Source organism: Fomitopsis serialis (assembly GCF_022376445.1).
Source record: "Fomitopsis serialis strain Sig1Antser10 chromosome Unknown B0H18scaffold_8, whole genome shotgun sequence".
In the NCBI taxonomy this organism is placed as follows: domain Eukaryota; kingdom Fungi; phylum Basidiomycota; class Agaricomycetes; order Polyporales; family Fomitopsidaceae; genus Fomitopsis; species Fomitopsis serialis.
In genome coordinates this window covers 369,589-394,299 of record NW_025954968.1, presented here as the reverse complement: position 1 = coordinate 394,299, position 24,711 = coordinate 369,589, and the positions used below count along the sequence as shown (strand labels likewise).

The following is a 24,711-nucleotide window of genomic DNA, read 5'->3' as shown; positions in this document are numbered from 1 at the left end:
AACGCCCCAGACACACCAAGACCGACACGCTCCGCCTATGCGCACTTTTCTCGGTGTCTAGCCACGAAAAATTAGTTGTTACGTCTCATGTATGGTTTCACCTCATCCTGTACTTCTAACCACAAGATTCATCCAGCGCGATTCTCCCAAGACGACCGCGAGCTGACGACCAAACGAGTCAAAGGGGTCGGCGCCCAATACCATCCTTCGAATCTGTGCCGCGAATGCTGCCAACAGCGAGAACACCGCGATTGGTGACCATAGTACCATTGGCATTACATATGTCACCTTGGCGACCAAGTATTGCGCCTACGTGCGCACATTATTGCCGCGAGACCTCAAGCCTCAAGCTTCAAGGCTAACCAATCCTGAACACGACACCTGCCCATTTGGGCGACTTTAGCCGACTGTGTTCGGGAGGGGAAGCTTCTACGGGGACGTTATCCGGATGCACAAGCTTCTTTGCCGCCGGGTCTAGAAACTTGAGAAACCGTGATATTTATCCACACCACGTTCTTGTACGTTGCCAGAAACAAAAGGCAATGGCAATCGCCGGTAGCGTTTTGCCGACTCGTGGCCATAAACTGAAACGGGGACAAATATATATTGCAGTCCGCCCCGCGCGTCGCGAGCTACCTCCAACCCATGTCTTCCTCCGACAGTAGTGCTCTGCTGGACGTAGAATTTCTTGTCGTCGGCGGTGGTGAGTGATGATTGGCAGATTATTCCGTCGATCAGTGATCATCCAGACGCACTCGGATGGTCTTCTCTCCCTCCTCAATCCTCGACTCCGTAGCTGAGCATTGCCTGCACAGGGCTTGCTGGTCTTACAGTCGCGTTCGCGCTCGCAGAAGCTGGGCACCGCGTGCGCGTCATCGAGAAGCGTGGACTTGGCGTTCCCGCAGGCGGGATACGGGTGCCCCCCAACGTGAGCAAGCTGCTCGCGCAATGGGTGCCCCGCGAAGAGCTGCTACGCATCGGCATCCCCTGCGCTGGGACGCCCCTCCGTCACTGTGAGTTCTTTTCGTCGTCCTCCCACAGTTACGCGGGGACCCTTGCGGATCCTGTGGCACGCGAGGCGAGTCCCTGGTGGCGCCAGGAACCATGTGCGCGCGATCTGCGTCGCGATCTGCCTCCGCCTGTTCGCCCGATCGTCGCGGTGCCTGCCGACACTACGGCCCGCCCCCGCGGGTGCGTGACGGCGTTTGGGACGGCAGACACGGTCCGCAATAGCCGCGGGGTGTTCCCAACCAGTTTCCAGCACACGTCTCGCGTCGTCGAGAGCGTTCCGACAGTCTCGGAGCACAGCTCAGGTGCAGCGGGACTGTCGGGCTGGCGACTTGCTGGGACATCAACGCCGTCGTGCGAGGGAGGCTTCCTCTGAACCCGCTTCCCCAACCCAGAACGCTCCCGGCAGAAATCAAGTTCCCGTTCTATTACGTGTGTTCGCCTGCACGTAACCCGCTTGCCGGGTTGGCGGCCATGGCCAAATGCTGACTTTGAGTCTTCCGCGCAGTGGACGATGATGGCAAATATGTCGGGTTCCTCCACTGGAAGGCCGACGTCATGAGGGAACTTGGCGGCGACTTCCTGGTCATGCACGTACGTATGTTCGCCCCCTCAAAATGATACGGACGCTCATATTTTTCATTAGCATGAAGACCTCCATAGACTGCTCTACGAGCTCGCGACGTCCGTCGGCGTGCGCGTCGACTTCGAAACCGAAGTTGTCGCCGTCCATCAAGGCTCGGACAAGGTACCCAACCCGAGCGTATCGCTCTCAACAGGCGAGGTCATCACCGCGGACTTCTTGATTGGCGCAGATGGCCCGCGGAGCATCGTCCGCAAGACCGTCCTCGGGCGGGAAGACATCGTGGAGCCGAGCTACCTGACGGTGTACACCACTACGATACCGGGCGAGAAGATGAGGGAAGATCCGGAGATGCGGCAGTGGCTAGAGTCGCCTGATTGGCCGATATGGATGGGCAATAATCGTAGCATATGTGGTACGCCAATCATCTTCAGCATGCACATCGCGGACCATCGCTGACCATCAGAGCGATCCCAGGACATCCTGTGGTGAGTACCCCATGGCTGAAATGTGGGCATGTGTCTCATGCGTCCGACCTAGAGGGGCCACAAGGACTTCGGTCTCCACATTTACTCTTGGGAAGGTGATGTGAATCCTCCCGCCGGTGAAGAGACATGGGAGGACCTCGTACCTGTCAACAGCCTTGACTTTTCGAGCCACGCACCAATGTAAGTGGCTGAGCGAGATAAGCCTCATACGTATCACTTAACCTCTCACATCCGAACAGAGTGCAGAAGCTCCTGAGCTTCGCACCACACCTCATACGTACGCGGTTGATGCGAAGGCCGGAATACGAAGACGACTTTTCGGACTCGGGCTCTGTCTCGTCAGCGCCGTTGAGTCGTCCATCGTCACTCAAGCGGCCAGAGGGTATCGAGCGCTGGTTTGACGACACGAGCAGGATCGTGCTCATAGGCGAGTCGGCACATCCATGGCAGGTCAGTGTCCAATGCATGCTCCTCGATATACGCTGACCCTTCTGCTGGCACAGCCCGGAGGCACGCACTCCGTGAGCATCGCGCTCGAGGACGCCGTGCTTTTCGGCACGCTCTTCGCGCGGCTCGCCTCCTGGGAACAGGTGCCGTCCTTCCTCTCCGCGTACCAAGAGCTCCGCGAGGAGCGCTGCGCGATCGTGAAGTCGTCGGACATCAAGAACGCGCGCATGGTCGCGACGCCGCCAGGCCCGCGCGAGACGCGCGGGATGCGACATGCGCAAGAGCAGCGCAGACGAGTGGGACGAGGGGATGACGAAGGAGAACTTCGAGGAGATGGCATGGGTCTTCGGCTACGTCGCGTCGGACGAGGCGGAGGAGTGGTGGGTCAATTGGGGGCGGTACGCTCAGGAGATGAGGGGCGGCGAGGAGACGAAGCACATGAGCTTCAACTTCCAGATGATGGCGATGATGGCGTCCGCACATACGGAGGTTACACACGAGGCGTCGACTGAGGAGTGAGCCGCACTGGAATGTGTGCGACGAGTGCCCTCTGAGGGCGTAGGTGGGCCGAAGGGCAGCCTACGAAGACCGGAGGACAAGTATGGCGTTTGTATATGGCTTAGGTGACTGCTGCATAGATATATGGAACATGCTAATCGCTGTCTTGCTTTGTACATACCCCGCATCGACGGACTTGACATACAGTTAACGTCGAAAGACATTCAAGTTCTTTGCAAGCTCTATTCTCAGTCACGAAGCGAGATCGCAATGGACCCGCTGTTGTTCGAATCCCGGAAGCCTGGGATGCAGAGAGTCCGGCCGCAAGAGACGAAGACAGGAGACAGCTCCAACCCATGCCTCTAAGGTTCGTCTCACCGTAACTTAACTTAAGATTGAGAACCAATTGAACTACTCATGTTGTCTTCCTGTCTGTGCAATCCCAGTCAATGCGTTCAATCTGATGGACCTTACACGTGTTCAGTGGGCTCGTCGCACCACGCCTCCGGTAACATTGCTGCTACTTGCTCCTTTGGCAATACTGTGCCTGGGATAATCCTTTCCTCGCGAGTCGCCTTGGGGTCCATGATCGATCAGATCCTCCTATTAGCACCCATGTTTACCCGCTCGCTCGCCCGCGGATCTGTGTCCGCAACGGAAGGCGCATCTCCGAGCAGAGTGGGATATCGAATTTGATGCTGGTGCACCGTCACGGTCATGGTGAGACCAAGTAGCATCCATGGCCACCGGCTGCCAGTGGCAAGTTACATGTCCCGGTCGTGTCCAATTTGATGAGGCATGGCAATATTCTTGGGGTCACTTTCCTGCCATACGTCACCCATCCGACCCCGGGCCGCTCGGATGGTCTCGTAGTACATGGATGTCGTACCCCGTCACCGCACAACTTCAAAGCTTCATGGATGAGTACTAGCGAGATGGCACTCAAATGAGTCAACTTCAGACTCGGATCGACTCCACACGCGTACAAACGTACTGTAAGTATGTAAGTGCAGCCGAAAGCCTCGGCGCAAGTCGAATTGAGAAACGATGCATTAAAAGCGTGGGCGGACATGACTACCGTGACCGTATGGATACAACTGTGATTAGATGCGTGTCCATGGGAACCAGCGACGCCGAGTCCCAGTGTCGTCTATGGGGATGGATGGTGAGGTCTCTCGAGTCCTGCTACATGTACTAGTAAGTAAGAGATTTGAATGCAACCGTCTATCGAATGGACCGAGCGTGCGGGGTGGGGCAGAGTGCAGTGCGATATGATGCGAGGGGGGAACTTGAACCAGGATGTACTACTGCGGGGCGGAGACGGAGAGACGGAAAGGGCGAATAAGTTAGCCGGACCGGTCTCTGCGGAGGGGCCGCGGATGGGCTCGTCATGGACGCGCACACGACGACGAGGGCGCGTCATCTCCAGGCCGGAGGGAAGGCGGACGCGATAACACGCCGCGGCCGAGCGTCGGGCGTTCACACTTCCTGCTTCGCCTTTTCCATCTCCTTCTCCCTCTCCTCCTCCTTCTCGCTCAGCTCCTTCCCTATCTCCTCGTTCCCGAGCTTCGTCTCCTCCTCCTTCCGCTGCTGCAGCCGCATCGCCTGTCCCGAGAACCGTCCCCTCCGCCGGATCGCCGGTCCCCTATAGAACAAGATCTACGCCACCCAACCGCCGCATCAGCACAGAGCCGCACGCACAGTCGCGGAACGGACGACTCACGAACGGGATGGGGATCATGGCGACGGCGATGAGGGCGAAGATCGTGTTCGCCCAGTGGTACGTGAGCCTGCTGAACATCTGCGTGGTGAACATGGGGAACGCCATGCCCATCAGGTTCCGGAAGAGGCTCTGGCCCGCGAGCGCGGAGGACGCCCAGGGCCCGTAGCAGTCCGCGAGGTACGTGAACACCGCGAGGTAGATGATGAACAGCGCCCACATGATCAGCTGCACGAGTCTAAGGTCAGCTTAACTGGGAAGCGGGGGCGAAGGAGGGGGACGTACGACGATGCCGATCGCGAGCGCGATCCAGTTCACGCGCGCGTACGTGCACCACGCGTAGATGAACATGCCCGCGGGGAAGAGGATCGCGGCGACCATGGGTGCGTACAGCCGCGCCTCCGGGCCCCGCGTCGCCACGTTCTTCGCATACAGCCTCTCCTGGATCGTGTTCGTGGCCAGTCCGAGCAGCGCGCCAATCCTACATCGCACACAGCGGTTCAGCCTCGCAGCACACAGCGCAGTGGAGGCGGGACGACGCACGTTATGCTGATGTAGGCGGATCCTACCTGGCCAGGACCGAACCCATGCAGCGTCTGGAACACCGGGCCAATCGACCTGCAAGCCAACACCGCGTCAGCCGGGCGCTCATTCGAAGCGTCGAAGCTGCGATCGAACGCAGGGAGGGACGTACTCGATCATGACGTAGAGGATGCCCCACGCAAAGCCCACCCACAGCTGCACAGACAAGTCAGTCACCCGCCGGCGAAGCCAGATGCGCGAAGCCGCGTCGGGCACTCACCGTGAAGCTCATGATCACGGGCTCCGTCAGGAGCAGGTCTATAAGGCAGCGCGCCCGTCAGCGTCCCTCGCACACACACCCCGCGGAAGACCACTCACAGACCGGCCGCGTGCACGACACGTAGATGAGCGTGCTCAGGCTCGCGCTCTCGTCCTCGACGCGTGCGCGGTAGCGCGGGTTCCCCGTCTCCTTCCGGATCTTCTTCGCCAGGCGCACCAGCAGCACCGACGTGCGCGTCTCCGTCATGAACACCTGCACGCAGAGCACGAATATGCCGGCGATGCTGCAACGAGAAGAGCTTAAGCACACGCTCCACGGACGGAAGGAGGGTACTACCATACATAGCGTGAATCCACTGAATCCAGCGCCATCCAGGTGCCTGTTCTGCTCGATCCAGCCGGACATCAAGGAGCCGACGCCTGTAGCGCCGATGGCGGCCGCGGCGAATGAGGCCATCGCTGACCCTCGTCTACAGGCATCCGGTTAGCAAGCGCGCATGGCGGCGAAACGGGAAGACGCACTCATGAGGTGCGAAGATATCCGCGACGGTGCCCCCAACCATGGTTGAACCCGTAGAGCCGAAGGCACCTGCGAAGAATCGTGCGACGAGGACCGTCTGAATGTTCTTCCCTCTGCGAACTGGTCAGCGTCTCAGCAATCACAGCGAGGACGTGGGAGCGCTCACACTGCAGTGGCGATAGTGAAGAGTAGGAAGCCGACACCGCTCCAGAGATACAGCGGTTGCCGGCCGAACTCTTCGCTGAAGGATGCCGTGACGAGGGGGACGATGCCAAAACCGAGGGCGTATAGCGAGATGCCGAGGGTTGCTTGGAAGTGCGTACAATTCAGGTCGCGCTCCATGGATGCGAAACCGAGCGCAAAGGCAGAAGAAGACGAGGCTAGGATACGAAGGTCAGACCGCACGTGCGAATAGGGATGGATGGAGCACACGCACCGACCAGTACCGCAAACAAACAGCCTGTCAGAAGGATGGCGCGCTTGCGCATGGGCGAAAAGTTGGCCGGATCACGCTTGTCGCCCTTCTCAAACTCGACATAGAGCGGCTCTTCGCCCGACCATCCTGGAGGGCCGCGTCCGACTTGCCCTTCTCCTTCTCCGTCGTCGCGGTCTTGTGGAGGTGGTGATCGCGGTGGTGGATGTAGTCGTCGACCTGGTGGGCGTAGCTCTCGTCGAGGCGCTCGTTGTCGGGCCTGTCGTCGGGAGAGAGGCGGGGGTCAACGGGCTCGCGGACATCCTCGAGGCTGCGGACGACGAGGTGCTCGCCGGACAGGGTGACCTCGTCGTCGGGGGCACGAGAGGCGGGATCGCGGTCTGCAGGCGTGCCAGAGAGGGCCATGGCGGTCGCAGGCGTGGGTGGAGGTGTGGTGGACGGTGCGAGGGGATGGCAGCCGATGGGGCCTTCGGCGGCGCGTGCGGGGGCCAGTTATATATGACATGGCCTGCAGGTATGATTCGATCGCGCGAAGGGGCGGGCGGACTGTGCTTCCCTCAGCCTCCTCCCGCCGGGCCGGCGATCACGCCCACGCCCGTTCGCTGGCAGCCTGTCCGACCGCTGCTTCTCAGCGCCCACCATCCCGCTCGACGATCGCTTTCTGCTCCCACCTCGGGCTGTTAGCATCGTCTTAGCTTGTCCGAGTCCGGGGCGCGCGTCTCGCCCCATTCCATCATGCCGCTCCCTCGACCCCTAACGGCCGTCTGCAGTGGCCTGCGGGGCACGCCATCGTCCAACGCGTTCAGTCACTGGATCTGCGCTTCGTCAGCCGCGACGGGACGCCATGATCATCCGTGGAGAGATCATGCCTGTTGGTCGTCCTGATTTCTAATTCCGTCCGAAATGAAAAGATCTCGTACTCCCGCACGGCACTGCACCGGCCCGAGTATATCTGGCAGGAGATGAGCATTCTGTACGGCATTAGATGCGTTCCATACCGCGCCCCCTATGCACCGCACCGCATGCATGTCCTTTGTCACCGAGTTTGCTGGTGCGTTCGGTCGTCCGTCCTCCGCTTCTGTGCGCCCAAGATCGATCGGGCAGTGAGGCGCATAAGCATTTTGAAATGCCAAACCGGGCTACTCATCCACGTCACATGATGAGACGCGCTGAGCTGCCCCAGATTCGCGCCAACTGCGACCTCTGCACAGGCGAGTGCCAGCTCCTTTCACTAAGCCGTTCTGTCGCTGTCTGTCACTTCCCAACATGAAAGAGTAGGCAAGCAGGCTGATGTCCCCGTGTTGAACACCCAGGAGGCTCAGTGTCGTAAACCCGCCAACCAGTGACGTGACCGCGACAGGCGAATGCAGCGCAATCCATTACGAGTAGCATGCTTCTCCGGAACCACATTGCCTGCCTGCGCACGGCTCTTTGCAAGAGAACACTCGCCACGCCCACACAGTCCGTCGATGCCATCCGACGCGACCTCCGCGCCCTCCTGCGCGACACCGCACAACCCGTCGCCGTTGTGACCTCCCTCATGCCCGCCCGCTCTGCGCGCCCGAAGACGCACCCTCCCCCCACACGCCCGCTTCCACGGCGCGACCCTCTCCTCCTTCACCTCCATCGCGCTCGACCCGCACCCGCTCGTCGCCTTCTCCCTCCGCATCCCCTCCCGGATGGCCACCTCCCTCAGCGCCGCGCACGCCGCCCCTCCTGCCGCCCCACCCCTCCCCGCGCAACTGGTCATCAACATCCTCTCCGCCGCCCAGCCCGCCGTCGCCGCGCGCTTCGCGCGGCCGGACCTCCACCCGGACCCGTTCGCCCACACGCCCCACGCGCTCTCCGCGGAGGGCCTCCCCGTCCTCGCCGGCGCGCTCGGCGCGCTCTCCTGCCGCCTCGTCGCCGGGAGCTGGCCCCTCCACGACCTCGACTCGCTCCGGGCGCGCGACTCGGGCCCGCAGGGCGGCGGGAGGACGTGGGACGGCGAGGGCGTCGCGAGTGAGCTGTTCATTGCGCTCGTGACGAGGGTGGAGGAGGTCCCGAGGCTTGGGGAGGGGGAGGATGGAGATGACGGGTTGGGCGCGGTTCCGTTGCTGTATTACCGACGCGCGTATGCTACGACGCGCCCGCTTGACGGGCACAACTCTCCAAAAAGCTCGTGACCGCGCTAGGATTACTACCATTAGGATGGTCATCTTGATAGAGTTACAACAATGCAGTGAGTCAGTGCTAAGTACGTGCGAGCCTAATACAATGCCGATGCGATGCGGGTATGCGCGAGACCATCTAAGTATGAGTTTACGCCTGGACGCACACCACTCCCCTATGCACGCAACCTAGATCTTCATGAATGAAAACAGCCCAGTCAGGTTCACCCACCGCCGGCCGCTCTGGTCGAGATACTTGTCCACCGTCGCGCCCATGACGCGCAAGAACTCCGCCTGCATCATCACCAGCGTCCCCACCTCCTCTGCAGCAGCCGGACCGCACCCGAACCGACACAAAGACGCACGTCAGCACCATACACGCGCGGCACAATCAGCGGAAGATGATGCGCACCCTGCTTCTGCTTCGCAGCGCCACACGCCTTGAGCGCCCCCTCCGGGCTGAACAGCGACGCGTAATACCGGAGCTGCGTGTACAGCTGCGCGTCCGAGTACTGGTTCGCGGCACCACAAATTCACGTCAGCTCCGCGTAGCGTCGGAGCGAAGAGAGCAAAACGCACCTCGAACGCGACGTGCCCCTGGCACCCCGGCCGGAGGCACCGCCGCCCGTACACGCCCATCATCCGCGTCCGGTGCCCGCACGTCGGGTCCTCACACACCGTCCACCCTCGTAGTACCGCGCGACCCGCGCGCGGATCTGCGTCTCCAGCTGCGTCTGCAGGCTCGCCGTGCGCAGCGCCGTCTTGCAGGCGGGGCACGTCGGGCCCGCCGACAGGAGGAGCGAGTTCTGGGAGCGATGTCAGCATGGAATGGACTATGAGTGGGGCGTCAGGGGATGGGGGCTGCTCACCTCGCGGTCGGAGATGGGCTCGAACGCGACGTGCCCCTGGCACGAGCGACACCGGACCACGAACGGCTCTGCGTCCTTGTACCGCTCCGCGTCCGACATCAAAGAGTCGAGCGTGCTGAACTGCCTCTCTTCGGACTCGGTGGTCGATGTACGGTACCGGCTCGCATCCAGTCCTGCCGACGCAAGTGAGCACAACCAACACTCAACTGACGGTGACAACTCACCGAGACATTCCGCTAGCCGCGCCCGGTCCGTGCCCTCGATCGGCTCGCAGAGACGTTCTACGGGCGGGAGGATCTGCTGCGAGAGGTAGTATTCATAGTCTGTCCAGCGTCGTCAGTCCACGCCCGCCCAACGAGCCCATCACACATCGCGCCTCACCGGTCTTAAGCCCGGACCCCGTCTTGCGGACCTCATCGGGGTGCTTCGCCTTATCCGCCTGCGCCGACTTGGCCGACTCGCCGTTCTCGCCCAGGCAGAACACGTACGGGATGACGTCGCCCGAGCGCGCGGTGCCGCCGCGCGCCTTCATGCGCAGCGCGACCTGGACGTGCGGCTGGCTCTTCGCGTCGGGGTAGTCCTCCGGGTTCTTCCCGAGCCGCTTGAAGATGATGAAGTCGTCGAGCTTGACCTTGCCCGCGCGCACGTCCTCCCCGACGGTGGTGAGGTACTCGTGGATCTTCTCGACGACGACTCGGTCGCTTCCCCGGAGAGGATCTGGTCAGGACGTATCTGCGTGAGGGTTTTGTCAGTGATCAAGCACTCGACGTCACGCGAGGCAGGCTCACTGAGAAACGTTCTTGGACAGTGCGGAGTATTCTCTGCGCTTCATGTCCAGACCCTTGATTTCTGTCGACGTCCTTGTACCGTCCTCCACTTTGATAGCAGCGTACTTCTTCTTTTGCAGAAGCAGCAGCCGCTGGAAGACACCATCCAGGTCATCTCAAGGAGCTTGTACCTGTCGTTGACCGTCTTCTTGAACGCAGCCGAGATTTCAGCGCTTCTGCCAGGTCAGTCACGTTGGAGTTGACAAAGACCGATCAGTGTCTCCGTAGACGACCTAGAAGCTGTTCAGCATCACAGCGGAGGGGGCAATAAAAGCGCGGCGCACATCGAGTTGTAGGCTTTCGCGAGTTCGCGAGTATGGGTAAGGATCTCACGGCCCTTGAAGGTCGTCAAGGCAGCCAGGGTCGGCGTAGAACCTCGAGTACTCGAAACCGAGACACCCGTACATACTGTTGGCCGTCAGCTTCAGCGCCATCTGCTTGATGTCCCACTGCCGAGAGAATGTCAGAGAAAAGTTGGTCAACGTGAATGAATATTACTTGGAGCAACTGGCCTGCGTGGCGTCCGGTCCTTCATCATGCTCTTCACTTGTCTCCGTCGGGCAACCAAAGTGCAATAAGACGAGGAAGGATACCCTGTGCGATGTCGGAACTCGGAGGCTCTGGGATCTTCTCCTCGCCGCCCATCATCCACCCGGTCGACCGTCGTAAGTCATGTTGTACTCCTGGATGATCTCGGGTAGAGCGAGTTGAAGTCCATGACGAGGATGAACTTGTCCCAGAGCCCACGCTTCGGCTCGAAGACGAGACCGCCCTTATACTTGTCTCGCTTGCTCTTCGTAGTCTTGCCGCCCTCCGCATCGTCGTCACGAGTCTCCTTCTCAGCCGCTGCGGCCTTCTTACCCCATGTCTTGTCAGGGCAGATGTACTTCCGCTGATGGAACTCGTGGAGCAAGATGTACTCGTTACGCTCTGCACGACCACCATTGAGTGTTTTGTTCCTACAGGCATAATTTAGCTTCCGCAGGTTCCGGTGAAGGATACGCCAAAAGTACCAGGAGTTTCCGGCCAGGTTCGTGAGCTGCCTCGTCAGCGGCAGAATTTGAACCTTCGCCGCGAGAGCCATCTGATAGTGCGCGTCGAGCTCACAATGCCGGACAAAGGTCAGCAACCGCTCGGGTGAGCTGACGCTGCTGTCAAAGAAGCTAGCAGTGTCGTCAGGATCGATATCCTGCCTGTCACTCTTGAGATGCGTCTTGCACATCTCCGTAAGTGACCAAGTCGTCGATGAGATCATGCCCTTAGCGCTGTCGCTCGCCAGGTCGCAGAGCAGTCGGCCGTTCATGAACTTGAGGTTCGTGCCCTGTCGTCCTATACTGGGCCATTTCGAGCGGCGGAAGCGACCGATTCTTGACCAGTGATCCGCCTTCAAGTCACGCATGCGATGGAGCAAAACGTCCAGCGAGACACCCAAGACTTCGTGCCCAACAATGATATCGGGATCTGCCTTATAAACGGTGGCTGCATGTTCAGGTGCTTAATCACTAATCTTGCCATTGAGAATGGATGCATCGTACCGAGGAGACTGTTGAGCAACATCCGCTCGTTCTTCATCGGGGAGATGACGCCTTTGCCATTCTTGCCTGCACGGACTTCAAAATTCGGTGGGAAGCGATCCAAGGGTCGCACGAAGGTTCGTACAGTACAAGGAAGCGATTCGGGTGGTGTTGGATCGTCCAGATCGACTGGAGGACGATGGAGCTCAGCAGTCCTGAGTGATATGGCGAACAGAATAACTCACTGTTTGACCATATCCTGACTGTCGCACAGACAATCTCCCGATTGTTCTCCTTGTGGTTGACAATCGTCCGAATGCTCAGGCTCATGACGGTTAGTGGCGGGTTCGCTTTGGGCGCGGTAGGGTCTCTGTCTGAAATGGGTTGAAAATCCTTGGGGTCCGATACCGTAGCCTCCACTTTGCACCAGGAAACCTGCGTTGCTCGATTAGACAGAACATGTGCAAATATAGGCCGAAGCACGAACCCCTTTGTGGTCGAGCTGGGGTTTCTTGACCTGAAGCCAGCACGGACCCATAATTTTACGCTTGAGCACTAGCAGCTCAAATGCACTCGTGCTCGTCCCCATGATCTTGGCAATATTCGGACTGCACACCGAGCTATGAATTTGGGGCTCTGATAAAGGTCGAAGTCAGTCTCGTCGGCCCGTCTACTGGGGAGCTGCATACCGTCGAAGCCATACACGACCTTCAACCAGTCGTTCTCACCCCTCGGAATGTCATTCTCGCCAAACGCATAGTTCCGTTTGACGGCCTTGCCCTTCCAGGCCTTGATGTTCATTGCTTTGCGGATTCGGTCGAAGTCAGCGTAGACGTCGCTCATCTCGGGCTTGACGTCTGTCTCGTACAGCTTTCCGGTCTCCTCGTCTTCCTCCATGCGGCGCTCCCGCGGCAACAGAAAGAGATTCCGCTGCAAATTCTCGACGGTCACACAGCACGAGTACCAGGCCTTCGAGACCTTGTCTTGTGTTTTACCGACGAAGTACACCTTGCCCTCGTGCTCCAGGTAGTCGATCCAGAAGAAACGGAGCGATCCGTCCTCCTCGAGGACAGAAACGTCGCCATGGCTGGCTGAACTGCGGGAAGCAGACGCCTGACCGAGTGAATCATCAGTGGTCGTCTGTAATGACTCGTAGACGGAGAGCCAGGAAGGCGTCTCGTCCTGTTTCTTCTTCGTCTGTGCATTCAATTTGCCGTGAATCGGAAGGAGGGGCTTGGACTCCACGTCGATCTCCGTCTTCGCAGATCCTTTGGCCTGAGGGATAGGCTTGCTGGCTTCGCCATTGAGCTCGGCGTCGTCAATGTCCATGAAGTCGTTCATGTTTATGTCGTCGAAGGAGGAATCACAGTCCTCTGTCCCGCTGCTGGCGCTGTACACCTCCATCTGGCTCATGCGCTCGATAGCCGGCGCGATGGCCTCGTTGTCGGTTTTGAGCTTCTTCTTGGGACTGAGCATGAGATCGTCGCTCGAAGCATCATCGAAGTTGGGTCCATCGTCAAGTATTCCGTCGGAGGATGAGCCAGCCACATCCGCAAAGCTGCCGCGATACGAGTGAACGGCGGGACGTGGACGCGCATAGGGTGTAGGCGAGGAACTAGCCTCCCTGTAGTCTGGCTCAGGCACCGGCTTCCGCTTTCGAGACTTTGTAGGTTGGATGATCTGGTCGGCACTTTTGTCCATCAAATCAAACAAGGACGTCATAAGATCAGCCTCCTGTTCTTCTGACGCTTTTGGCCGATATGAGCTCAGAGAAGGTGTGACGGCAGGAGGTGGTGCTTTCGGTTTCCCCTTTGCTTTCGCTTTGGGTGCCGCTTTTCGATTCTTGCCTATGTGATAGTGTGAGCATCATACAGACACCAAACGTGCTCCCCAACACTCCTGGCCCGGAACAACAGACATATCCAGATTGAGAACGCCACACTCACCTTTCGCCCGATGCTCATCCTCACTTTCCTGTTGCTCCTCCACTTCCTCGAAGTCGTCCACTCCGTTATCCATGTATCCCTGCACGCCGTCGTCGACTACGAAATCATCCTTCGCCAGTCGCCCTCGTACAATGGACTTGTATTGGTCTTCAGAGACCTCATCATATAGCTCAACATCTTTCTCCTCCTAAAGAACGCGTTAAACTGCGATTCATCCCGAATGACGCGTATGGACGTACCTTCCATGTGCGACCCCCTCCCTCGCGCGCGCGTTTGTATTCGGCAAGCTTGTCAAGTTTCGATTTACGCTCGCGCCTTGACCTGTCAGCCATTGATGAGCGGTATCGCACGCGTAGTCTGAGCGCAGGTGATGTAGAGAAGGTGTAACTTGGAGACGCGGTGTTGAAGGTGAGTGCAAACGACGCGCCTCAGACGCGACGCGTCTTCAATCGGAGACTGAAAGCGCGTCTCCTCATTTGTGGCAGCGATTCGGAGGTTCCCGGGAATCCACGGGATTACCGGTTGAATAACGCTCCTGCCATGATTGGACAGCCCGACCCTAACCCGGGCCGCAATCACGAGACCGCGTCCTGCCCGATGCAAGGCCGCTGGAGTCGCCAACGACTTGCTCCCGATTGCTCAGCAGCAGCCTTTCAAAAGCGACCCTCGCAGCCCCGAGTCCTCTGGCCGGAACCTCCACGATGTCTCTCAACATGTTCCGCTCTTCACTCCGTTCAGGCGTAGGTGTATCACTGACCACCGCATGCGCAATGCACTGACAGCTGGGCCCGTAGCTCTCGTCGAGTCTCCGTACTTCCGCTGCCTCACCAGCATTCTCATCTCCTAGACTTGCACTCGCAAGGCGTTTCCTCTCTGACGATGCGAGGACCAAAATCCAGTCGGCCGTGAAGTCTACTCCGGTCGTGCTGTTCATGAAGGGTACGCCGGACGCACCCATGTGCGGCTTCTCCCGGGCAGCCATCCAAGTGCTCGGCCTGCACGGTGTGGCCCCGGAGAAGATCAAGACGTTCAACGTCCTGGAGGATCAGGAGCTGCGAACTGGTATCAAGGAGTTCTCGTGAGTCCCATCCCAACCCTGCCTGGCGATCGTACGACCGAGTGAATTTCCGGCTAGGGACTGGCCAACAATCCCGCAGCTATACGTCGACGGCGAATTTGTCGGCGGATGCGACATTCTCCTGAGTAGTATGTCATCTTCCACATCTTCTGCAGTTTCTGTATTGAGCTGCCGTTATCGTGCAGTGCACCAGTCTGGGGAGTTCGAGGACTTGCTGCTGAAGAAGGGCGTCATTCCGCCGCTCCTGGAGGAAGCACAGTCCGCTACAACGTCGTCTTCTGGATAAACCATTGTGCTCCTTACTTACAATGCATTTACTGTAATATACTCACCCCGACTCACTCTTGTAATTTATCGGATGCTCCCCTGCATGATGAGCATGCCAGTTCACCTGAAGCGCCCGACTGCATGTGTCAGCTGGTGTCGCATTGGCGCTTAATTGCACAGAGCTCTCGTTTGAAACGTTGACCATCCTCGCCGCTTTTTACACTGGGTTGAGCTCCTCTCCGACACGCACGACAACATGAGCGCACTACGGTCTTGTGTGCAGCGCTCTATGGGCTCATCTTTCACGTCGACAATCCGTCCCGGCTTCCACGTACCTCCGCATTGGCGATTTGCTGCGCCCCAGGCAGCGTCACTCCGCTCTCAGCGGTTCTTCTCATCCGCACTACCAAGAGCAGACGATGCGGCCTCGTCGTCTTCGGGCTCTAAGCCCCCGGAGTCTAGTAATGAGGTGACGTTCAAGACAGAGGACCCCCGTCTCTCTTTGACCTTCACATGTATGGTGACGGCGTGCGGCATGCGGTCATCGCATATGTTCACGAAACGGAGCTATGAGAAGGGTATAGTCATTGTCCAATGTCCGGGGTGCAAGAATCGGTGCGTCGCATTGTGTTTGCGTCGAATTTATGCTCATAGAGGCAATATGTCAGGCACCTCATAGCAGACCATCTTGGGTGGTTCAAGGAGAGCACAGAGGACGGGAAGCTGAAAACCGTCGAGGACCTGATGCATGCGAAGGGAGAGAAGGTCAGGCGTGGTGTGGTGAACGATGACGGTGTACTTGAGTATTCGGAGTAACCGTCCTGCCAGTCTCATGCCTTGTAACAACCTACGTTATTTTCTCTTGCTAGATTGAGTTCGAAAGCTATGTTGTCAACGTTGTGCTCATAAAGCTCGTCCTGTGAGCGTCAGCAGAGTCGGTCCTTGGAGCACCCCAATCACGAAGGCCTTCGAATGAGGGGCCAGTGGCCGCTGCTCGATCTAAGTAAAATGCTGTTGAGAGAACAGCCAAAAGACACATTCTAACAGAGGCACTTAGGTTGTCCTGTGCGATTGGTCGGTACGCCTGCTCACGCTAATGCCCCCTATTCAATCTCAGAAATGGACTTGTCCTGAGCCTCAAACGACGTTCAACTTTGCATTCAGAGCCGGACCGACGGATTGGGCTTCATTCGGACTCGGATCCAAGTCTCTGAAACGAACAGTATGTAGTGCACATGGCCTCCACACTTTGTCGCCTGACCGACAGGCCCGAGCTTAGTAGTACTTACTGCGATATCGAACTCTTTCCGCAGGTTCCTTCATACCATATAGGTGCCGGGGCCAGGTGAGTTCTTTTCATAAGGCGCCATTTGAGAATACGATAGGGCTGACAGTTGCCAGATGTATTTGCGAAGCGCGATGTATTCCCGCTCATCATCCGTCTTTGATAGCGAAGTCCACCATTCTGTACGCAACTTCACACAGGCGGTAAGCCAATAGGTCCCTACTAAGTGCAGAGGTGCGTGTTCCACAATATACTTATATTCGGCTCATTGTGGTCATCGTTATATTGAATAGGATGTGCGCGTCGACGAGTCCGTGTAACGTACATATTCGCCCATGTGCCGCCATGCAATGCTCAATGGAGAGATCCGGTAAGATTTGAAGAAGCATCGGTGCTTATGCGGCTCTCGACGCCATTGCGTACCATGAGAACGCCGACTCTGGATTCGACAGAGACAGAGACAGATGTCGATGTGAGTGCATAGCATTCACGCAGTATCGTTGATTCAAGCAGTCTTAATAGTCGGGCAACCGCTGCTCTCTGCCCAGCCATTCCGTGCGTATGCTTAAAGCTCCTCTCTCGCGTAACTACCTTCACGCTTCTGACTCGGGGGATGACTTGCTGATGCTCGACGCAATTCAGGTTGGAATAGGACATACAGGCACATGGGAACTCTCCTCGCCGGCATCTCTGGGAGAGGCGATTTGGATGTCACCGACGATGCATTCCGGTTCCGGAGAAGGAGTAGGATTAGGTCCCCTCAACGTCTCCAAGGTATACTTCTCCAGACTGGCGATACATGCAGCTGACGTAGGGCTGCGCGCCGGTAGACGACAAAGAGGCACCCTTCAGCGACTCAGCCGAAGTCGAGCGTGATGCTACTCATCACGAGAACAGGGCTCCCCACCGGCGACGGTGGGCAACGGTCGTCGCTCTACTCATACTTGTGATGTGGCTGTCCTCTTTGTGGGCATTGAACCGTTCTGGGATTCCTGGTATGGGCATTCTCATTCGTCATGGAGGTCAAACACAGCTCATAGTGTTGCTAGATGCGTGAAGCTTTCCCACCTCGCACCAATCATCCCAAACCACGCTGCGTCGGTTCTGCCAATTTTGTGCTACAGGCCGAGCACAGGACGTATAGCCATGGCGACAAGCTGTATCCCCAGGCAGCCCGAACGACCTTCAAGTTTCTATCAAGCTCTCGGACACTGACGTTCGATGCACTCGGGACCCAGGGGTCTATCCGCTTCGTCCTTGATAATGATACCGGTTTCCAAGACCACGCAGACATGGCGTCTGAACGACACATTACGGTCGATGTCACGGCATTTTCGGACGATTGGCTGGCATTCGAGCAAGCAGCAACGATTTGCCAAACCGCGCCTCATCTGACGGAGGCAGGCTATGTATCAGAAGGAGTCGTAATTTCCACCGTATGTCTGCTGGATACCATCACCATCTCTCGTGTACGAGCAACAACGCTGACTTCTAGCAGAACACTGACAGATCTGCCCGCAACCGGACAGCATTTGATATCACAGTTCATCAACCCGCCCCAAGCTGGACCACTTCGCCGCCTCTACTCCTGCCCAATATTTCCGCCACCATGTTCAGCTTCGACTTCCTTGTTGACATGGACGATCGCGTCAGGTTTGACTCGGTTTTCCTGAAATCCATGGACAGGAACATCCGCATCAATGTAAGTCGCTCGAACACGCGGCTTCACTGTATCTATTAGCTAACATCACCACAGTCACTGCATGCAAACAGCGTGCGCGTACAAAACTGGAACGGGGGCATTAGCGGGTCTTTCAAATCGGCGCATCAGATCGACCTATATGCTCACAACGGCGCCGTTACCATCAACGCTGACCTTGTCGCGAATGAATCGTCCGTGATACCGACGTTGCTAGTGACCACCGTCTACGGGTAAGTCACAAGTCTGCGCATGTTGCTTGCTTATTTATTCCGTAAAGGCCCGTCGAAGCAAGCGTAAACCTGCTCGCCCGCTCCATGACGGAACTCCTTGAGGGCGTGGAACCGCCGAGGTACAAGACAATGTTCCATACTAGCAATGCACCGCTCAGCGTCACGTACCCTGTCGCACCCGAGTCTCACAACCTCACTCTATCTGCGTCAAACTCACATGCTCGTTCCACCGTCCGACTTCCGGACTCTTTTGTAGGCGCACTCACGTTGCGCTCGCACTCTCAGCACCGACCACCGATCGTGCACTTGGACGAGGAAAAGGATAGGCACAAACGAAGCATGCAAGTGACGTATATGAGCGAACATCTCATGACAGTTATGGTGTCTCGCAATGACCTCGGTCATCCGCTTGGTGGAGGTCTCGTAGATGTCCAAATGATAGACAGTGACCTGGACTTGTTGCTGTGATATGCTTACACGGCTCTAATGCATGCTTAATTTGTACGGCACCCCCGACATCAGTAAGGCTCCTCAGTAGTTTGATCATAACCTCGAATTGGCGGGTAACAACTCCCGGATAACCAACATCAACCGGATTCATGCAATGATTGCGATCACAGCGTTCTATGAAATTGTAAGGCTACACAAGTAGAGCGAGATACATAGTGTCAACGACGAATCAGCAGCAAATAGGATTGGTGGGATAATCAGTTACAGCGACAACTCTAGTAGGTTCTAGCAAGGGATCAAACGAAAGCAGGAATGACACCGAAAAGATGGAAAACAAGGGTACAATAATCTATATGACGAGATGCGAGAGCAGAGTTGAATCTGCAGGGAGTTCAGAGAAGGTTGTGGCATGAATGTACTAGATCGATTTGAAGAAGACATGAGCGCAGTGACTATGTCTGTCGAGCAACCGACAAACCTTTAATGGTGTTCACTCATGTGACGCCTAAAGGCGTCCTCTCGTGTAAATACTGTTCCACAGGCAGGACACATCCACTGCTGGGCCGCCACACTCGTGCCGAATGGCGGGTGTGTGCGTTCGCGCGAGGCTTCTCCGCTGGTCAGCGGGGACATGTCGACCGCCGCATAGTGAGGGCTGGTAAGGCAGTTCGTCAGATTATTCACGCCAACATGCACTCTAGGTGGAATGGACTTACACATGGAAAGCCTGGAGAGACTCGAGTGCATCTTGCTCTACGGTGAAGTTCAATGCGAGAGGTGCGTTGGAGACGGGGAAAGGCATGTTTGTTTGAGACTGCGGTTTCTGTCGGATGCTGGCTTCGTTCGGATTGTTGAGGATCCATTGCAGTACGAAGGCATTTTATATATGCTCTCTCCGCTCGCCTGCATACCAGAGGACACTCGATGGCTGAAACCGTTAGTGACTGGGAATGCAGAAGCCGGCCTCTTCCTTTTCACCCGCTCGTCCATGAGATCTGGCTCGTCTATGATGCCTACCTCGCCTCCGCCGCAGGCATTTCGTCACAGGCCACCAGTTTGTCCAGAAAGAAACAACGCCTACGGTGCCTTGGACCAGATAGTAAGACTTACCGTTGCCGCGAAAGGTGGCGAATTCGTTGATGGAACACATTCGCGCCACGCTGTGAGGCCGCGGGCCAACGGAAGAACAATGAGTACATTCTTTGCGGATGTGGGCCTTGTACACTCACTTTCGAAATTTGCATAGCGCGGCAGCGTGCGAGCGAGAGACGGTATTTCGCAGCACAAAGGCCCGACAAAATGTGGTAGGCTCTGCTGGTCATTTCCAGACATCCCCATGGAAGGTTGGGTGCAGTTTGAAGGCATCGCCTGGCCCTATCTAGTCAGTATACACTGTGCATCAGATACCGGCCTTCATAAAGTGGCTCTGGGACATGCCGCCGAAGAGTGGAATACTTCACCACTACGCGTAATTCTAGAAGACCGGCATCGTTGAGGAGCGATTCCGCGGAGACAAGTGGTGTCAGCTGGAGGACGCACCTATCGCGGACTCCGAGATAACGCGGACCACTTGCCAGCCCTCGCAGCCGAGTTGAGGGTCCGTTCAACGCTGCAGGGCTCTGCGATGTTCAACGGGCTGTGTCACTTGAGACCATGACTCGGCACGGGAGAAAAGATATGATGAATAGGTCCAGCAATGCAGGATCGACATATTCGCACCTCCTACAGCATAGAAATGCAGCGAATCGTATCGCATAGTCGAACGGCTGCAGGAACTAGCCACCGTCAGGCGGCGCTTGGGGGTGGCTGCGTAGGACTGTGATCTCAGATTCGGTGGCGGCTACTCCCGCGTCGCGTTAGACTCGTTGATCCAGGGGCACACAGGGGCACGCAGGCTTCTACCACTGTCGCCTCCGGGGTTTAACATCGCCGCGGGGAGGCCCAGTACCACACCTCGGACCGGGACATTACCAAGGCTGGCGGATCATCTGCATGTGTCCGCAACGAGGTAACGGAGTGCAAGGGGGATCTGATACACTGGTCTGATGACCGTGGGCCGTGGCCTGCACGCCTCACCGGTAATTGTTAGCACGCGTGGTGGTATTAGACCGACCACAACACCGCAGAGGCGGCCTGAGGTGACTTTTTGCACGAGTTTATGTCCACCGGACTGAGACAACATGATCGATACAACCTACAACATACAGCTTTTAGTAGTACTAGTACACTGTAGACGACGATGACGAGAGTCATTCACCATCCTTGCGACAATAGGAAGAGGTAGAGCTGCACATAAATATACAAAGTCGGAGACGATAGCCAAGCAAACAGCGAACGCGCACAGCATATCGTTGGGTCTCGGTGGACTGGCCGGTATTCGGAGCACTTGCTAAACGCTCCAGTGCACACCTAGACTCGGAGCACTTTCTCAACGCTCCCGCTCCAGTGTACACCTACTAGCCACCGTTTCTCCTCTTCTTCCGCTCGGTTTGCCTCATGTTCACTGGCACGCCCAGCTCCGACAACGTCTATCATGGCGGCTCTATCAGCGGTTCTGGACACATAGACACAGTTTCGCATACCTTGGTCAGATCCGTTGACTCCTGCAAACCAGGAAACATGTTCGCGGGATAGATGACGACGGGTCCGCCCCAACATTCCGCAAGCACGGCGCGCCGACTGTGCTCGAAAGTGGCATGGAGTGTGTTGACCACCCGATACCGGATCAAGTACGTGCCTGTGACGTTCACAGCTACATCCTGAAGTACTAGAGCGTCAGCTGGGGAGGTTCCAGAAACGTTCATAATGGAGAACACTGACCGGGAAGACGCCCAGGAGGACGGGGTTTCCATGAATGTCAAAGCACGACACGGAAACGAATGTTGTACCCACGAACGCCGTCGTACAACATGTACCATGTAAGAGGGGGGCTCCGTTGACGTAAGCTACGATCTGGTCCGGACTAGGCTCTGCCATTTCGTCCAGTTGAGCAATCGGGGCGTGAGTAGGTTTGCGAGGCCCCTGCAGTGGCAGTACGTAGTTGGACATACATGGTGGAATAAATGAGGTCGACCCTATTAGCATAGGGTCAACCCCATCGTTGAACATAGCTAACGGGGGTGAGGAGCTGGAACTTGCGACGTTTGCGAGGTAAGGTGGTGACTCCAAGAAGGAAGTCGGAAGAACACCCTCTCCAAACAGGCTGTAATCCAAGCTGGACATGGAGTATGCCGACGGCTCGGGGTCCGGACCGGGAGAGCCTCCTGCAGGCGTCCTACCTGCATCGCTATCGCCTGGAAATGGGTATAGATCGACGAAACAGACGAACCCCAGCGCTATGGGTTCACTTGCAGGATTGGTGAATTAGCAATGGGCGGAAGAAGCATTGGTCTATTGGCACACCTGAGATTCGTCAGCTCATGCTCTGTCTCCTGCACTGTGTCCACATTGTCTAGTTCGAAGAGCCTCAACTGGACAACAGGTGGGGGGTCGAGCGGTCGTCTATCTTTGATGGCGCATCTTCGATGGGAGGTGTATTAACATGCACGGGCAGTGGTCTGACAGTCGTTGATACACTTACTTGCGCCCCAGGTCAGCCTTCTGTAGCTCGTCAAGTTGCACCCGAATTCTCCGATTAGCCAGCGGGCCAGAAAGGAAGGATACGGCGGGGCTTCCAATCTGAGGCAATGCGACTTGTTGTAATTGCTAAACCCGGCGGGCCCAATCAGCTTGGTCTGCGTACAAGACATGCCTGGAACATACGAGTTGGCTTGGAGGCATCTGCGTATGTCGTCCCGAGACTGGGCGTAGCTGGAGGAAGATCGTAGCTTGCAAATACCAGTTGTGGTGAGGCGACCTTTGTTAGTGAGCGGACAGCCACCTTCAGGTTTTAGATATATACCATTATATGTGCCGGGTATGTCCCGGTGCGGTACGGCGTAACACTGTCGCACACTTGCTCTGGGCCACACCATGCCGAGGTTCGCTGACTCCAATGATGATGTGTTGCATCACAGCCAATAGCAGGACAAGTGATGATCGATGAATACTGGATGTCCCAGGGCGGGGCTGTGTGAGCCTGCGTATGCGCAGCACCGCTCATTCAACGCATATGCCGTGCGCAGCAACTTGGTCTGTACATTGCTGTCCAGACTCATGGAGCATGGCGGACTCGGAGCCCCAAGGCAGTGACAACACGGCGTCATACCGAACAGAAGTCTCTATGCCAATAGGTCTGGGCAACAGTCAATGCAATAATGTGCGGGCATTATTACCGCGTAGGTCCTGTCAATTAGCAGTAACTTACCACCGTGCGTCATAGACCGTGACGTGTCTGCTAGTAGGCCCTGTAAGTATGCCCCGCCTCTTCATAACGAGCACTGGCAGACGGTCGCAGTTGGACTGGGGGTTCATATGGGTGTAAATGCAGCATCTGAACCCGAAACACGAACCGTGCATGATCGTTTGAACGACGCCTCGACGTCAATGACCGGGAGCGTATGTGTCGCAGACAAAGGCATCCCTTGGCCGCCATTGGCTGGGATAGGCCGATCATCACGTGGGTAGCGAGCGCTAAAGTGATCTGGCAAAGATCTTCGCAAGATCCACTGCCAGTGCCAAGATCTCAAGTTGCTACGTCGACTCGGAGCAAGGAGTCACAGTAGCACTCTGAGTAGGATCATCTGGCGTCCTTCGCTATAAACTATCCACGAGAAACGGTCTGTGCTGGGCCGAAGTTCGACGCCTACATGGTGTGAAACTCCTCTCAGCTCATATTTCATCGCGTGGCACTCGGGCGCAGGGTGGGCTGGCAATGGCCTAACCTGCTGCCATCTTGCACCACAACGTAGGTAGCCTGGTAGGTGCGTGGCAAGTTTGACGCGATGAACCATCGCGTCGGATCATTCAGTTAGGCACGCTGGATGTCCGTGGCGTTGGGACAGGCCTCCCTTCAAGCTACTCCCCGATATGTCCTTCAGCATGGCTCACAGCATACCGGCGGGACACCACTCCACGTTCCGGAGGCGTTGTGGTCAGCCAAATCATCCAATGAACGTAGGTGCAGCGCACACATGGTCACAAGCATCGGATGGTACCATGCGACTGTTTATGGATCGCGGGGTGGCCATGCCGTGAGCGGAACGAACACTGGACTTCGCATTCGCAGTTGCCTGCGCCCCCGACCTTAGCAATCTCTTTCAATGTCTCCCGGAAGGCCCCAGTCACTTATTGACTGAACCGCAGATTCCGCACAACGTCCGTGCGACAGACAGCGCGAGTCGTCATAGCATGGGATGGCCGCTGAGGTGAGAGCGCTGCGATATTGCTCTTGTTCCTAACACTGCTTGGTCCCCGATGGACGCCACAGGCAAATGCCAGAAACATGACTGTAGCAGGTCACTGACCACCTCCATGGACACGGCTGCCCAGTAGCATGTAGGTGGCCGCCCTGTACGCAACAAACGTTTGGGACATCGAGTGGCGTCCGCCAGGCTCGGTGACAACGATGATCGACACCAGCTTGAAGCTAGTATATAACTCGCTGCAACAATGTCGAAGGAACGATCAGATCTACACCCTCAACCTACACCCTCAGCAGCCGAAGAAAGTCATTCAAGGATGTCCCATATCGTCGCCTCCCCTGCGTTTGCTTTCGCATTTCCCGGGAGCAACCCGATCGGCGCGGTGCAGGAATCACAAGCGTGCGTAGCCAGGTCTAGAGGCATCCTTGAAGTAACTCACGTTCATGGCACCTAAAGCTGCGTATTGATCGACTTCGCACCGCTTGCGGGCGGAAGCAATGATCGACGGAGAGGCGACGCTCTGCCGCGTAGCGACGTCCAGCAGGCATTAGCGCAGCGCCCACGGGCCCCTGCCTGCATGTCCAGTGACGGC

The 24,711-nt window shown here is 57.2% G+C and overlaps 9 protein-coding genes across 9 annotated transcripts; 5 read left to right on the top strand and 4 right to left on the bottom strand.

The window, feature by feature from the left end:
• Nucleotides 1-645: 645 nt before the first annotated feature.
• On the top strand, nucleotides 646-3,045 carry B0H18DRAFT_1083066 (uncharacterized protein; the record flags this gene model as incomplete). The annotated part of the gene is made up of 9 exons (XM_048031616.1): nucleotides 646-703; nucleotides 816-1,013; nucleotides 1,517-1,602; nucleotides 1,655-2,006; nucleotides 2,202-2,259; nucleotides 2,319-2,356; nucleotides 2,459-2,529; nucleotides 2,583-2,723; nucleotides 2,773-3,045. 9 exons carry the CDS (start codon nucleotides 646-648, stop codon nucleotides 3,043-3,045), a joined length of 1,275 nt encoding a protein of 424 aa, XP_047897857.1.
• Nucleotides 3,046-4,018: 973 nt separating this feature from the next.
• On the bottom strand, nucleotides 4,019-6,446 carry B0H18DRAFT_983616 (major facilitator superfamily domain-containing protein). Its single transcript, XM_048044628.1, has 9 exons — nucleotides 6,248-6,446; nucleotides 6,132-6,188; nucleotides 5,645-6,075; nucleotides 5,547-5,584; nucleotides 5,439-5,482; nucleotides 5,288-5,362; nucleotides 5,030-5,225; nucleotides 4,748-4,972; nucleotides 4,019-4,683 (listed from the first exon to the last, which is right to left on the bottom strand). The coding sequence occupies exons 3-9, from the start codon at nucleotides 6,000-6,002 to the stop codon at nucleotides 4,504-4,506; spliced, it is 1,116 nt and encodes a 371-aa protein (XP_047897856.1). The 5' UTR covers nucleotides 6,003-6,075; nucleotides 6,132-6,188; nucleotides 6,248-6,446; the 3' UTR covers nucleotides 4,019-4,503.
• On the bottom strand, nucleotides 6,194-6,631 carry B0H18DRAFT_644834 (uncharacterized protein). The gene is made up of 2 exons (XM_048038930.1): nucleotides 6,502-6,631; nucleotides 6,194-6,445 (listed from the first exon to the last, which is right to left on the bottom strand). The coding sequence occupies exons 1-2, from the start codon at nucleotides 6,551-6,553 to the stop codon at nucleotides 6,228-6,230; spliced, it is 270 nt and encodes an 89-aa protein (XP_047897855.1). The 5' UTR covers nucleotides 6,554-6,631; the 3' UTR covers nucleotides 6,194-6,227.
• A 1,546-nt stretch (nucleotides 6,632-8,177) lies between these two features.
• On the top strand, nucleotides 8,178-8,663 carry B0H18DRAFT_1115424 (uncharacterized protein; the record flags this gene model as incomplete). Its single annotated transcript, XM_048033262.1, has 1 exon — nucleotides 8,178-8,663. One exon carries the CDS (start codon nucleotides 8,178-8,180, stop codon nucleotides 8,661-8,663), a length of 486 nt encoding a protein of 161 aa, XP_047897854.1.
• A 174-nt stretch (nucleotides 8,664-8,837) lies between these two features.
• B0H18DRAFT_1115423 (ribonuclease H-like domain-containing protein) lies at nucleotides 8,838-14,136 on the bottom strand (the record flags this gene model as incomplete). The annotated part of the gene is made up of 18 exons (XM_048033261.1): nucleotides 8,838-8,942; nucleotides 9,014-9,160; nucleotides 9,228-9,245; nucleotides 9,323-9,454; nucleotides 9,518-9,690; nucleotides 9,742-9,840; nucleotides 9,899-10,218; nucleotides 10,306-10,436; nucleotides 10,487-10,520; nucleotides 10,678-10,793; nucleotides 11,066-11,303; nucleotides 11,358-11,823; nucleotides 11,880-12,047; nucleotides 12,104-12,293; nucleotides 12,346-12,494; nucleotides 12,548-13,705; nucleotides 13,805-13,991; nucleotides 14,044-14,136. The coding sequence occupies 18 exons, from the start codon at nucleotides 14,134-14,136 to the stop codon at nucleotides 8,838-8,840; spliced, it is 3,924 nt and encodes a 1,307-aa protein (XP_047897853.1).
• A 300-nt stretch (nucleotides 14,137-14,436) lies between these two features.
• Nucleotides 14,437-15,332, top strand: B0H18DRAFT_983591 (thioredoxin-like protein). The gene is made up of 4 exons (XM_048044627.1): nucleotides 14,437-14,544; nucleotides 14,599-14,882; nucleotides 14,940-15,010; nucleotides 15,068-15,332. Exons 1-4 carry the CDS (start codon nucleotides 14,506-14,508, stop codon nucleotides 15,166-15,168), a joined length of 495 nt encoding a protein of 164 aa, XP_047897852.1. The 5' UTR covers nucleotides 14,437-14,505; the 3' UTR covers nucleotides 15,169-15,332.
• B0H18DRAFT_983590 (DNL zinc finger-domain-containing protein) lies at nucleotides 15,325-16,059 on the top strand. The gene is made up of 2 exons (XM_048044626.1): nucleotides 15,325-15,764; nucleotides 15,818-16,059. The coding sequence occupies exons 1-2, from the start codon at nucleotides 15,406-15,408 to the stop codon at nucleotides 15,963-15,965; spliced, it is 507 nt and encodes a 168-aa protein (XP_047897851.1). The 5' UTR covers nucleotides 15,325-15,405; the 3' UTR covers nucleotides 15,966-16,059.
• A 371-nt stretch (nucleotides 16,060-16,430) lies between these two features.
• On the top strand, nucleotides 16,431-18,882 carry B0H18DRAFT_983584 (uncharacterized protein). The gene is made up of 10 exons (XM_048044625.1): nucleotides 16,431-16,668; nucleotides 16,728-16,755; nucleotides 16,810-16,906; nucleotides 16,957-17,017; nucleotides 17,077-17,208; nucleotides 17,265-17,380; nucleotides 17,484-17,870; nucleotides 17,930-18,136; nucleotides 18,191-18,366; nucleotides 18,414-18,882. Exons 3-10 carry the CDS (start codon nucleotides 16,832-16,834, stop codon nucleotides 18,832-18,834), a joined length of 1,575 nt encoding a protein of 524 aa, XP_047897850.1. The 5' UTR covers nucleotides 16,431-16,668; nucleotides 16,728-16,755; nucleotides 16,810-16,831; the 3' UTR covers nucleotides 18,835-18,882.
• A 2,390-nt stretch (nucleotides 18,883-21,272) lies between these two features.
• B0H18DRAFT_1115419 (velvet factor) lies at nucleotides 21,273-22,596 on the bottom strand (the record flags this gene model as incomplete). Its single annotated transcript, XM_048033260.1, has 6 exons — nucleotides 21,273-21,344; nucleotides 21,399-21,575; nucleotides 21,637-22,162; nucleotides 22,219-22,335; nucleotides 22,397-22,521; nucleotides 22,579-22,596. The coding sequence occupies 6 exons, from the start codon at nucleotides 22,594-22,596 to the stop codon at nucleotides 21,273-21,275; spliced, it is 1,035 nt and encodes a 344-aa protein (XP_047897849.1).
• Between the last annotated feature and the right edge of the window lie 2,115 nt (nucleotides 22,597-24,711).